General features: G+C 52.7%; 1 protein-coding gene across 1 annotated transcript in view; it reads right to left on the minus strand.

Moving 5' to 3' along the window:
• LOC133360085 (zinc finger protein 271-like) overlaps positions 1-16,022 on the minus strand; it is a 37,456-nt gene that overhangs the window by 9,225 nt on the left and 12,209 nt on the right. The window contains exon 4 of the mRNA XM_061578674.1: positions 1,180-2,098. Within this exon, the coding sequence (XP_061434658.1) occupies positions 1,180-2,098 (919 nt within the window). The remainder of the gene's footprint in view (positions 1-1,179; positions 2,099-16,022) is intronic.

A 16,022-nucleotide genomic window follows, 5' to 3' on the forward strand; every position in this document is an offset into this window, starting at 1 on the left:
TGCTATGAAGCAGATCAGCAGACACGACATCTTTCATTTATCGATCTCTCCACGAAACAAATGAATGTTTTACACAAACTATAACTAGCACAGACTTCTGGGAGCGCGTCATTGATTCAGTGCAAGCCACCTGTGGACCCTTATTGGTGCACAGCGTCTCAACAGCAGCCGGGCTTGTTTCAACCGATAGTTACGGACATCCAGACGTTAATCAGCAAGGAGCATTTCTAGTCCGAGTTAGACAAAATCTATGTCAACACGTAATGCAAAATTATAATTCGTGTTATAGAGAATGTACCTCCTCTACGTGTAACTTTTAAGTGGTTTGCCTTGTAACTGATGAATGATCCGAGTGTGCTCGCTATTTCAAAGACAATGAGTTGCTCCAGAGGGAGATGCTTCCTGAAAACACAAAAATACCCTTTGACCTGTATCACAAGAACAAGGAGTCTCACCTGATCTGTACAGGTTACTTGCAAAACACAAACTTTGTCCTAACATCACTTACTCAATGTTTGACCCTTATAGACAAAAGGTTACATGTACGCACACAATCAGACAAGTATTCATTCTAAATTAGTGACAGGCATGTTAACAAAATTGAATTACTGCACTAGGTTACATCGCATTAGCAAGAAGCTAATTAAAAAAATACACAAAATCTGCTTAACAGTGTATGTACAACATACTAATGCACCATTCAAAACGAGTAGGCCATTGCATGCTGGCATCTGGGTCAAAATTTATCAAATACTAAACATTACCTACAAACTCCACAACTGAGATGCCACATCAACCATCGCCCCCTACTGACAGGCTCTTGTCCACATGCAGGCCGGTGCAGGGCCACCACCTTGTGCCACACAGGGGCAGCTGCTACTTGGGGATGTTCTTGGAGTGTTGAGACGAGATACGATACAAAACTCCGAGTTGCCAGAGGCGATTAAGCAAGCACCATATAAATGCAATTATGAGAACATAGTGAATGCTTGGGAGCTTATTGGCTCTCGCTCCTGGTTCGAAATCTACCCAACACACAGGTCCACAAAGACTGGCCGCTCTTACCCTGCAGGTTGCACCTAGGAACCGAGTATTAAACTTCACATTCTTGTCATTAAAGGCCTGTGACAAAGGAGCATCTATTGGAGCGACATCATCTCAAGCTTACACATCTCCCGGGTCTCCATTTGACTTTGTATTGTCTCGGAGGAAGTCCACCCACACCTCCACTTCCACAAACTGCTGGGAGTTGCCTCGCTCGGCCTCACAGTCAGAATTCTCCTCCTGCTTCACGTTGCCTCCATCGATGTGAAGGTCCAATTTTGGAGTTGAATCTTCATCTTCACATTTTACCTTCACTTCTTCGCTCTTCACCATCACTTCTTCACATTTCACCGTCACCTCTTCATATTTCACCTCGATTTCTTTGAAAGTGTCCAAGCTGGGATTTTCTTCCGGTTCTTGTTTGATGAGGGATGGGCTCATTGCAGCACTTTGACTTTTTAAAGCTGATTTCAGACTCCACTCCTGGTGGATCTTCTGATGCTTGTTTGTTCTCTGGTGGACATGAAAATTTGATGAACGTGCAAACGCCTTCCCGCACGGAATGCACTTGAAGGGTTTCTCTCCCGTGTGTATTCTCTGGTGTACTACAAGATGAGATAAATTTGCAAACGCCTTCACACACACACTGCACTTATAGGGTTTCTCTCCCGTGTGTGTTCTCTGGTGTTTTAAAAGAGTAGATGACTGTGCAAACGCCTTCCCACACACACTGCACTTGAAGGGTTTCTCTCCCGTGTGTGTTCTCTGGTGTGCTACAAGAGTAGATGAAAGTGCAAACGCCTTCCCACATACACTGCACTTGAAGGGTTTCTCTCCCGTGTGTGTTCTCTGGTGTTTTACAAGTTCAGATGAATGTGCAAACGCCTTCCCACATACACTGCACTTTAAGGGTTTCTCTCCCATGCGAGTTCTCTGGTGCTGTGTCAAATGTTCAGGACAATTTGTGCTGTATGAACACCGGTCGCATTGTTGCCTTGTCGCACCGAGCTGCGCCGAGTGCCTTTGCTCCATCAGACCAATTCTGCAGAGGAAGCTACAGAGGAAGCGTCAGTTGCAGACAGAAAAGAATATCCACACCATCTACACGTCAGTATCGAGGCACAGAGGAATGCATATACACAGTCACACGTGACTTACACGTCTATACTTATTTATATATTCATGAAATAGTGAAAAAGTTTCCCAAATTCATCACGCGGGCTGTTATGGCACACAATGAGAGGGCAAATGGTCACAAATTTCGGCTGTCTGGCTACAAAAGGAATATTTATGAAAGCTAAATTCAGTTGACATAGCAAAAGGTGTTGAAAATAATACTATTTGTGTTATGCAGAAATTCATAAATTCATGTTCAATCGCAACTTAGAGGTGTGTTGTATATATAGACCTTTTCCAAAAAATTATATTAAGAATAATTCGATCCATTTTTTTCCTTAAATAATAAATAAATGAAACCAACACTCAACTCCGCTACCCTTAAAGCCACACCAAGCATCTGGAGGTCAAAAAAAACATTAAACAAACTTCGGGGCAAAGAGGGGTGTGCGACTATCTGGAAATCTCCAGGCTGGCAGATGACCATATGACATGACCTCCCCGGACGGTTTGGACAGTTCACAAACAAATCTCCAGAGCACATAGCAGAGACAAACGGACGTTACAACTCGCATTTTCTTTAACGGTAAAAGTTTGAAACTTGTCAAAAAGAACAAATCGACGTTATAGACTGCAGTCTATACTAGCGGCTTTATTATTATTTATTTTATTTCACCATTATTTAACTCGTATATCATTTTGTATTGTATCTTTCTATCCATGTAACTTCACCAAGAGAAGCAAGGAATGTGCATTCTGGTAGACAAGAAAGTGAGCGCTTGGTTATATCTCCAGCCTCGGGATATCAAAATATTACTCAAAATAAAACACCGATCCCTGGTGCCACAGACTTACAACAAAGCTTGGCAAAACCCTCGGAATAATGGTAACAATGAGGGGCATTACGAATCTTGGTTAAACATGAACCAAATAATAACCACAAGATATTAGACCGGGGGTAACTCATAAGAGATACAAGAAATAGGTCCAACACACACAAGACCGGATATGTATTCCATGGAATCAAAGCCTCCCCGGCCACCTTTGTCTTCAAACAATTTGACACAAACACATGGCAACCATAAATACGTATCAAGGGTGTCTGGCCTCGAGATAACAAACACTACAAAGGGGGGGGGGGATGCAAACAAGCATAAACTTAGACGGAAAACAACCCGTCCGAGGTCATCAAGGGAAGGGGGGGGGCATTCAGGCGCGGCTGTGGAGAGAGGACGGTGACAGAGGGCATCTGTTTTTTTTCTCTCGCAAGAGACGCACAGAGAGGGGAGGGAATTTCAGATATAACCAACGACACAGATCATGCAATTCAGTCTTGCAAAGGGGCAAACTCCGGGGCATGGCCTCGAGATCAACCATGGGTGTCGTGTCTCGTGGAGCGAAGGGACGATGTGTTGTTAAGAGCTGAGTTTGGCATGAACTGACAGAGTATCGCTGAAAGTTTATTCTACATTCATCCTGATGTTTTGAGTCGCTTGTGGAATCGAGGGTTTGCGATAAGTTGTATTGTACCAAGCTATCAGAGTTGTGTAAGAGGTGTGCTAATACAATTTACAAGTTTTGAGAGTCAGTGATCCAGCCAGCGACGAGCAGCTCACAGCAGCAGCCCTCTTGGAAGAAGGGTGGAGAGACCGAAAGTTGAGCAACGACAAGGCGAAGCCCCGAAGTGAGGGCGGGAGAGGCAACACAATGCCAGTGCAAAACTGGCAGCTGCACGCCAAGGGCGAAAGCAAGGAGAGAGAAAGGAGAGAGCACGGAGCAGTGGAAAGAGCCTGACCAGCCGCCCGTGAGCAAGAGTGTCAGCGCCAGCGAGAGCGCCGTGGGTTCGACCCACACACACACCGACCAGCACCAGCTGGGAACCAAGGCCAGAGTGAGGAGCGGCGACCAGCAGACAAGCTGCGCAAGCTATCTGACGACGGAATCATCGCGCACCGCCGACGGCGAGCATCGCGCCAACTCAACCAGCAGTGGAGAGAGCTGCAACGCCAAGAGGAAGAGTGCCGTGTGTTTAATACACACACGTACACACAGCTACACACGCACACACACGTACACACAGCTACACACACACACACACAGCTACGCACACACACGTACACACAGCTACACACAGCTACACACACACACACGCACACACGTACACACAGCTACACACACACACACGCACACAGGTACACACAGCTACACACACGCACACACGTACACACAGCTACGCACACACAGCTACACACACACGCACGCACGTACACACAGCTACACACACACACGCACGCACGTACCCACCTAGGCACCCACACACGCACGCACGTACACAAAGCTACACACACACACGCACGCACGTACACACAGCTACACACACACACACGCACGCACGTACACACAGCTACACACACACACACAGGCACGCACGTACACACAGCTACACACACGCACGTACACACAGCTAGACACACACGCACGCACGTACACACAGCTACACACACGCACGCACGTACACACAGTTACACACACACGCACGCACGTACATACAGCTACACACACACACGCACGTACACACAGCTACACACACACACACGCACGTACACAAAGCTACACACACACACACGCACGCACGTACACACAGCTACACACACACACACGCACGCACGTACACACAGCTACACACACACACGCACGCACGTACACACAGCTACACACACACACGCACGCACGTACACACAGCTACACACACACGCACGCACACACAGCAACACACACACGCACGCACAGCTACACACACACGCACACACGTACACACAGCTACACACACGCGCACACACAGCTACACACACACGTACACACAGCTACACACACACGCACGCACATACACACAGCTACACACACACGCACGCACGTACACACAGCTACAGACACACACACGCACGCACGTACACACAGCTACACACACACGCACGCACGTACACACAGCTACACACACACACACGCACGTACACACAGCTACACACACACACACGTACACACAGCTACACACACACGCACGCACGTACACACAGCTACACACAGCTACACACACACGCACGTACACACAGCTACACACACACACGCACGCACGTACACACAGCTACACACACACACGCACGCACGTACACACAGCTACACACACGCACGCACGTACACACAGCTACACACACGCACGCACGCACGTACACACAGCTACACACACGCACGCACGTACACACAGCTACACACACGCACGCACGTACACACAGCTACACACACGCACGCACGCACGTACACACAGCTACACACACACGCACGCACACACAGCTACACACACACACGCACGTACACACAGCTACACACACACACGCACGCACGTACACAAAGCTATACACACACACACGCACGCACGTACACACAGCTACACACACACACATGCACGTACACACAGCTACACACACACACGCACGCACGTACACACAGCTACACACACACACGCACGCACGTACACACAGCTACACACACGCACGTACACACAGCTACACACACACGCACGCACACACAGCGACACACACACGCACACACAGCTACACACACACGCACACACGTACACACAGCTACACACACGCGCACACACAGCTACACACACACGTACACACAGCTACACACACACGCACGCACATACACACAGCTACACACACACACGCACGCACGTACACACAGCTACACACACACACACGCACGCACGTACACACAGCTACACACACACACATGCACGCACGTACACACAGCTACACACGCACGCACATACACACAGCTACACACACACACACACGCACGTACACACAGCTACACACACACACGCACGTACACACAGCTACACACACGCACGCACGTACACACAGCTACACACACACGCACGCACGTACACACAGCTACACACACACGCACGCACGTACACACAGCTACACACACACGCACACACAGCTACACACACACGCACACACGTACACACAGCTACACACGCACACACAGCTACACAGCTACACACGCACACACAGCTACACACACACGTACACACAGCTACACACACACGCACGCACGTACACACAGCTACACACACGCACGCACACACAGCTACACACACACGCACGCACACACAGCTACACACACACGTACGCACACACAGCTACACACACACATGCACGTACACAAAGCTACACACACGCACGCACGTACACAAAGCTACACACACACACACGCACGTACACACAGCTACACACACACACACGCACGCACGTACACACAGCTACACACACACGCACGCACGTACACACAGCTACACACACACACGCACGCACGTACACACAGCTACACACACACACAGCTACACACACACGCACGCACATACACACAGCTACACACACACACGCACGTACACACAGCTACACACACACACGCACGTACACACAGCTACACACACACACGCACGTACACACAGCTACACACACACACGCACGTACACACAGCTACACACACACACGTACACACAGCTACACACACGTACACACAGCTACACACATATAAATAATAAATAAATGAAACCAACACTCAACTCCGCTACCCTTCAAGCCACACCAAGCATCTGGAGGTCAAAAAAAACATTAAACAAACTTCGGGGCAAAGAGGGGTGTGCGACTATCTGGAAATCTCCAGGCTGGCAGATGACCATATGACATGACCTCCCCGGACGGTTTGGACAGTTCACAAACAAATCTCCAGAGCACATAGCAGAGACAAACGGACGTTACAACTCGCATTTTCTTTAACGGTAAAAGTTTGAAACTTGTCAAAAAGAACAAATCGACGTTATAGACTGCAGTCTATACTAGCGGCTTTATTATTATTTATTTTATTTCACCATTATTTAACTCGTATATCATTTTGTATTGTATCTTTCTATCCATGTAACTTCACCAAGAGAAGCAAGGAATGTGCATTCTGGTAGACAAGAAAGTGAGCGCTTGGTTATATCTCCAGCCTCGGGATATCAAAATATTACTCAAAATAAAACACCGATCCCTGGTGCCACAGACTTACAACAAAGCTTGGCAAAACCCTCGGAATAATGGTAACAATGAGGGGCATTACGAATCTTGGTTAAACATGAACCAAATAATAACCACAAGATATTAGACCGGGGGTAACTCATAAGAGATACAAGAAATAGGTCCAACACACACAAGACCGGATATGTATTCCATGGAATCAAAGCCTCCCCGGCCACCTTTGTCTTCAAACAATTTGACACAAACACATGGCAACCATAAATACGTATCAAGGGTGTCTGGCCTCGAGATAACAAACACTACAAAGGGGGGGGGGGATGCAAACAAGCATAAACTTAGACGGAAAACAACCCGTCCGAGGTCATCAAGGGAAGGGGGGGGGCATTCAGGCGCGGCTGTGGAGAGAGGACGGTGACAGAGGGCATCTGTTTTTTTTCTCTCGCAAGAGACGCACAGAGAGGGGAGGGAATTTCAGATATAACCAACGACACAGATCATGCAATTCAGTCTTGCAAAGGGGCAAACTCCGGGGCATGGCCTCGAGATCAACCATGGGTGTCGTGTCTCGTGGAGCGAAGGGACGATGTGTTGTTAAGAGCTGAGTTTGGCATGAACTGACAGAGTATCGCTGAAAGTTTATTCTACATTCATCCTGATGTTTTGAGTCGCTTGTGGAATCGAGGGTTTGCGATAAGTTGTATTGTACCAAGCTATCAGAGTTGTGTAAGAGGTGTGCTAATACAATTTACAAGTTTTGAGAGTCAGTGATCCAGCCAGCGACGAGCAGCTCACAGCAGCAGCCCTCTTGGAAGAAGGGTGGAGAGACCGAAAGTTGAGCAACGACAAGGCGAAGCCCCGAAGTGAGGGCGGGAGAGGCAACACAATGCCAGTGCAAAACTGGCAGCTGCACGCCAAGGGCGAAAGCAAGGAGAGAGAAAGGAGAGAGCACGGAGCAGTGGAAAGAGCCTGACCAGCCGCCCGTGAGCAAGAGTGTCAGCGCCAGCGAGAGCGCCGTGGGTTCGACCCACACACACACCGACCAGCACCAGCTGGGAACCAAGGCCAGAGTGAGGAGCGGCGACCAGCAGACAAGCTGCGCAAGCTATCTGACGACGGAATCATCGCGCACCGCCGACGGCGAGCATCGCGCCAACTCAACCAGCAGTGGAGAGAGCTGCAACGCCAAGAGGAAGAGTGCCGTGTGTTTAATACACACACGTACACACAGCTACACACGCACACACACGTACACACAGCTACACACACACACACACAGCTACGCACACACACGTACACACAGCTACACACAGCTACACACACACACACGCACACACGTACACACAGCTACACACACACACACGCACACAGGTACACACAGCTACACACACGCACACACGTACACACAGCTACGCACACACAGCTACACACACACGCACGCACGTACACACAGCTACACACACACACGCACGCACGTACACACAGCTACACACACACACGCACGCACGTACACAAAGCTACACACACACACGCACGCACGTACACACAGCTACACACACACACACGCACGCACGTACACACAGCTACACACACACACACAGGCACGCACGTACACACAGCTACACACACGCACGTACACACAGCTAGACACACACGCACGCACGTACACACAGCTACACACACGCACGCACGTACACACAGTTACACACACACGCACGCACGTACATACAGCTACACACACACACGCACGTACACACAGCTACACACACACACACGCACGCACGTACACAAAGCTACACACACACACACGCACGCACGTACACACAGCTACACACACACACACGCACGCACGTACACACAGCTACACACACACACGCACGCACGTACACACAGCTACACACACACACGCACGCACGTACACACAGCTACACACACACGCACGCACACACAGCAACACACACACGCACACACAGCTACACACACACGCACACACGTACACACAGCTACACACACGCGCACACACAGCTACACACACACGTACACACAGCTACACACACACGCACGCACATACACACAGCTACACACACACGCACGCACGTACACACAGCTACAGACACACACACGCACGCACGTACACACAGCTACACACACACGCACGCACGTACACACAGCTACACACACACACACGCACGTACACACAGCTACACACACACACACGTACACACAGCTACACACACACGCACGCACGTACACACAGCTACACACAGCTACACACACACGCACGTACACACAGCTACACACACACACGCACGCACGTACACACAGCTACACACACACACGCACGCACGTACACACAGCTACACACACGCACGCACGTACACACAGCTACACACACGCACGCACGTACACACAGCTACACACACGCACGCACGTACACACAGCTACACACACGCACGCACGTACACACAGCTACACACAACGCACGCACGTACACACAGCTACACACACACGCACGCACACAGCTACACACACACACGCACGTACACACAGCTACACACACACACGCACGCACGTACACAAAGCTATACACACACACACGCACGCACGTACACACAGCTACACACACACACATGCACGTACACACAGCTACACACACACACGCACGCACGTACACACAGCTACACACACACACGCACGCACGTACACACAGCTACACACACGCACGTACACACAGCTACACACACACGCACGCACACACAGCGACACACACACGCACACACAGCTACACACACACGCACACACGTACACACAGCTACACACACGCGCACACACAGCTACACACACACGTACACACAGCTACACACACACGCACGCACATACACACAGCTACACACACACACGCACGCACACACAGCTACACACACACACACGCACGCACGTACACACAGCTACACACACACACATGCACGCACGTACACACAGCTACACACGCACGCACATACACACAGCTACACACACACACACACGCACGTACACACAGCTACACACACACACGCACGTACACACAGCTACACACACGCACGCACGTACACACAGCTACACACACACGCACGCACGTACACACAGCTACACACACACGCACGCACGTACACACAGCTACACACACACGCACACACAGCTACACACACACGCACACACGTACACACAGCTACACACGCACACACAGCTACACAGCTACACACGCACACACAGCTACACACACACGTACACACAGCTACACACACACGCACGCACGTACACACAGCTACACACACGCACGCACACACAGCTACACACACACGCACGCACACACAGCTACACACACACGTACGCACACACAGCTACACACACACATGCACGTACACAAAGCTACACACACGCACGCACGTACACAAAGCTACACACACACACACGCACGTACACACAGCTACACACACACACACGCACGCACGTACACACAGCTACACACACACGCACGCACGTACACACAGCTACACACACACACGCACGCACGTACACACAGCTACACACACACACAGCTACACACACACGCACGCACATACACACAGCTACACACACACACGCACGTACACACAGCTACACACACACACGCACGTACACACAGCTACACACACACACGCACGTACACACAGCTACACACACACACGCACGTACACACAGCTACACACACACACGTACACACAGCTACACACACGTACACACAGCTACACACACACGTACACACAGCTACACACACACGTACACACAGCTACACACACACACGTACACACAGCTACACACACACACATACACGTACACACAGCTACACACACACACATACACACAGCTACACACACACACATACACGTACACACAGCTACACACACACACACGTACACACAGCAACACACACACACACACGTACACACAGCTACCCCGTGGTGTTAACTACCTCTCCTGGTATACAGGAAGTCGTGGGTTCGATCCCGACCCTGACGCCTGCTGTACATTTGGAGTTCACGTCTCTCTCTCTCTCCCTGTGGTCGCGTTGATTTTCCTCCGGATCCCCCGGTTGTCCCCATCTCGACATGCAGAGAGTGAACACCACCACGCGTCCAGAGTGAACACCACCACGCGTCCAGAGTGAACACCGCCACGCGTCCAGAGTGAACACCGCCACGCGTCCAGAGTGAACACCGCCACGCGTCCAGAGTGAACACCGCCACGTGTCTAGAGTGAACACCGCCACGCGTCCAGAGTGAACACCACCACGCGTCTAGAGTGAACACCGCCACGCGTCCAGAGTGAACACCGCCACGCGTCCAGAGTGAACACCACCACGCGTCCAGAGTGAACACCGCCACGTGTCTAGAGTGAACACCGCCACGCGTCCAGAGTGAACACCGCCACGCGTCCAGAGTGAACACCGCCACGTGTCTAGAGTGAACACCGCCACGCGTCCAGAGTGAACACCACCACGCGTCTAGAGTGAACACCGCCACGCGTCCAGAGTGAACACCGCCACGCGTCCAGAGTGAACACCGCCACGCGTCCAGAGTGAACACCGCCACGTGTCTAGAGTGAACACAGCCACGCGTCCAGAGTGAACACCACCACGCGTCTAGAGTGAACACCGCCACGCGTCCAGAGTGAACACCACCACGCATCTCGAGTGAACACCACCACGCGTCCAGAGTGAACACCGCCACGCGTCCAGAGTGAACACCACCACGCGTCCAGAGTGAACACCGCCACGTGTCTAGAGTGAACACCGCCACGCGTCCAGAGTGAACACCGCCACGCGTCCAGAGTGAACACCGCCACGTGTCTAGAGTGAACACCGCCACGCGTCCAGAGTGAACACCACCACGCGTCTAGAGTGAACACCGCCACGCGTCCAGAGTGAACACCGCCACGCGTCCAGAGTGAACACCGCCACGCGTCCAGAGTGAACACCGCCACGCGTCTAGAGTGAACACAGCCACGCGTCCAGAGTGAACACCACCACGCGTCTAGAGTGAACACCGCCACGCGTCCAGAGTGAACACCACCACGCATCTCGAGTGAACACCACCACGCGTCCAGAGTGAACACCGCCACGTGTCTAGAGTGAACACCGCCACGCGTCCAGAGTGAACACCGCCACGCGTCCAGAGTGAACACCGCCACGCGTCCAGAGTGAACACCACCACGCGTCCAGAGTGAACACCACCACGCATCTCGAGTGAACACCACCACGCGTCTAGAGTGAACACCACCACGTGTCTAGAGTGAACACCACCACGTGTCTAGAGTGAACACCGCCATGCGTCCAGAGTGAACACCGCCACGCGTCTAGAGTGAACACCGCCACGCGTCCAGAGTGAACACCGCCACGCGTCTAGAGTGAACACCGCCACGTGTCTAGAGTGAACACCGCCACGTGTCTAGAGTCAACACCACCACACGTCTAGAGTGAATACCACCACGTGTCTAGAGTGAACACCGCCACGTGTCCAGAGTGAACACCGCCACGCGTCTAGAGTGAACATTGCCACGCGTCTAGAGTGAACACCGCCACGTGTCTAGAGTGAATACCACCACGCGTCTAGAGTGAACACCACCACGCGTCCAGAGTGAACACCACCACGTGTCTAGAGTGAACACCGCCACGCGTCTAGAGTGAACACCGCCACGCATCTAGAGTGAACACCGCCACGCGTCTAGAGGGAACACCGCCACGCGTCCAGAGTGAACACCGCCACGCGTCCAGAGTGAACACCGCCACGCGTCCAGAGTGAACACCGCCACGTGTCTAGAGTGAACACCACCACGTGTCTAGAGTGAACACCGCCATGCGTCCAGAGTGAACACCGCCACGCGTCTAGAGTGAACACCGCCACGCGTCCAGAGTGAACACCGCCACGCGTCTAGAGTGAACACCGCCACGCGTCCAGAGTGAACACCGCCACGCGTCCAGAGTGAACACCGCCACGTGTCTAGAGTGAACACCACCACGTGTCTAGAGTGAACACCGCCATGCGTCCAGAGTGAACACCGCCACGCGTCTAGAGTGAACACCGCCATGCGTCCAGAGTGAACACCGCCACGCGTCTAGAGTGAACACCGCCACGCGTCCAGAGTGAACACCGCCACGCGTCTAGAGTGAACACCGCCACGTGTCTAGAGTGAACACCGCCACGTGTCTAGAGTCAACACCACCACACGTCTAGAGTGAATACCACCACGTGTCTAGAGTGAACACCGCCACGTGTCCAGAGTGAACACCGCCACGCGTCTAGAGTGAACATTGCCACGCGTCTAGAGTGAACACCGCCACGTGTCTAGAGTGAATACCACCACGCGTCTAGAGTGAACACCACCACGCGTCCAGAGTGAACACCACCACGTGTCTAGAGTGAACACCGCCACGCGTCTAGAGTGAACACCGCCACGCATCTAGAGTGAACACCGCCACGCGTCTAGAGGGAACACCGCCACGCGTCCAGAGTGAACACCGCCACGCGTCCAGAGTGAACACCGCCACGCGTCCAGAGTGAACACCGCCACGTGTCTAGAGTGAACACCGCCACACGTCTAGAGTGAACACCGCCACGCGTCTAGAGTGAACACCGCCACGCGTCTAGAGTGAACACCGCCACGCGTCTAGAGTGAACACCACCACGTGTCTAGAGTGAACACCACCACGCATCTAGAGTGAACACCGCCACGCGTCTAGAGTGAACACCGCCACGTGTCTAGAGTGAACACCGCCACGCGTCTAGAGTGAACACCGCCACGCGTCTAGAGTGAACACCGCCACGCGTCTAGAGTGAACACCGCCACGTGTCTAGAGTGAACACCGCCACGCGTCTAGAGTGAACACCGCCACGCGTCTAGAGTGAACACCACCACGTGTCTAGAGTGAACACCGCCACGCGTCCAGAGTGAACACCACCACGCGTCTAGAGTGAACACCGCCACGTGTCTAGAGTGAACACCACCACGCATCTAGAGTGAACACCGCCACGCGTCTAGAGTGAACACCGCCACGTGTCTAGAGTGAACACCGCCACGCGTCTAGAGTGAACACCGCCACGCGTCTAGAGTGAACACCGCCACGCGTCTAGAGTGAACACCGCCACGTGTCTAGAGTGAACACCGCCACGCGTCTAGAGTGAACACCGCCACGCGTCTAGAGTGAACACCACCACGTGTCTAGAGTGAACACCGCCACGCGTCCAGAGTGAACACCGCCACGCGTCTAGAGTGAACACCGCCACGCGTCTAGAGTGAACACCGCCACGCGTCTAGAGTGAACACCACCACGCGTCTAGAGTGAACACCGCCACGCGACTAGAGTGAACACCACCACGCGTCTAGAGTGAACACCGCCACGTGTCTAGAGTGAACACCGCCACGTGTCTAGAGTGAACACCGCCACGCGTTTAGAGTGAACACCACCACGCGTCTAGAGTGAACACCGCCACGCGTCTAGAGTGAACACCGCCACGCGTCTAGAGTGAACACCACCACGCGGTCTAGAGTGAACACCGCCACGTGTCTAGAGTGAACACCGCCACGCGTCTAGAGTGAACACCACCACGTGTCTAGAGTGAACACCACCACGCGTCTAGAGTGAACACCGCCACGCGTCTAGAGTGAACACCACCACGTGTCTAGAGTGAACACCGCCACGCGTCTAGAGTGAACACCACCACGTGTCTAGAATGAACACCGCCACGCGTCTAGAGTGAACACCACCACGCGTCTAGAGTGAACACCGCCACGTGTCTAGAGTGAACACCACCACGTGTCTAGAGTGAACACCACCACGTGTCTAGAGTGAACACCACCACGTGTCTAGAGTGAACACCACCACGCGTCTAGAGTGAACACCGGAACGCGTCCAGAGTGAACACCGCCACGCGTCTAGAGCGAACACCACCACGCGTCTAGAGTGAACACCGCCACGTGTCTAGAGTGAACACCACCACGCGTCCAGAGTGAACACCGCCACGCGTCTAGAGTGAACACCGCCACGTGTCTAGAGTGAACACCGCCACGTGTCTAGAGTGAACACCGCCATGCGTCCAGAATGAACACCGCCACGCGTCTAGAGTGAACACCGCCACGCGTCTAGAGTGAACACCGCCACGCGTCTAGAGTGAACACCGCCACGCGTCTAGAGTGAACACCGCCACGTGTCTAGAGTGAACACCGCCACGCGTCTAGAGTGAACACCACCACGTGTCTAGAGTGAACACCACCACGTGTCTTGAATGAACACCGCCACGCGTCTAGAGTGAACACCGCCACGCGTCCAGAGTGAACACCGCCACGCGTCTAGAGTGAACACCGCCACGTGTCTAGAGTGAACACCGCCACGTGTCTAGAGTGAACACCGCCACGTGTCTAGAGTGAACACCACCACGCGTCCAGAGTGAACACCGCCACGCGTCTAGAGTGAACACCGCCACGCGTCTAGAGTGAACACCGCCACGCGTCCAGAGTGAACACCGCCACGTGTCTAGAGTGAACACCACCACGCGTCCAGAGTGAACACCGCCACGCGTCTAGAGTGAACACCGCCACGTGTCTAGAGTGAACACCGCCACGTGTCTAGAGTGAACACCACCACGTGTCTATAGTGAACACCGCCACGCGTCTAGAGTGAACACCGCCACGTGTCTAGAGTGAACACCGCCACGTGTCTAGAGTGAACACCGCCACGTGTCTAGAGTGAACACCGCCACG

The sequence above is a fragment of the Lethenteron reissneri genome, chromosome 67 (genome assembly GCF_015708825.2).
Source record: "Lethenteron reissneri isolate LAM-NWPU_2019-01 chromosome 67, ASM1570882v1, whole genome shotgun sequence".
Lineage (NCBI taxonomy): Eukaryota > Metazoa > Chordata > Hyperoartia > Petromyzontiformes > Petromyzontidae > Lethenteron > Lethenteron reissneri.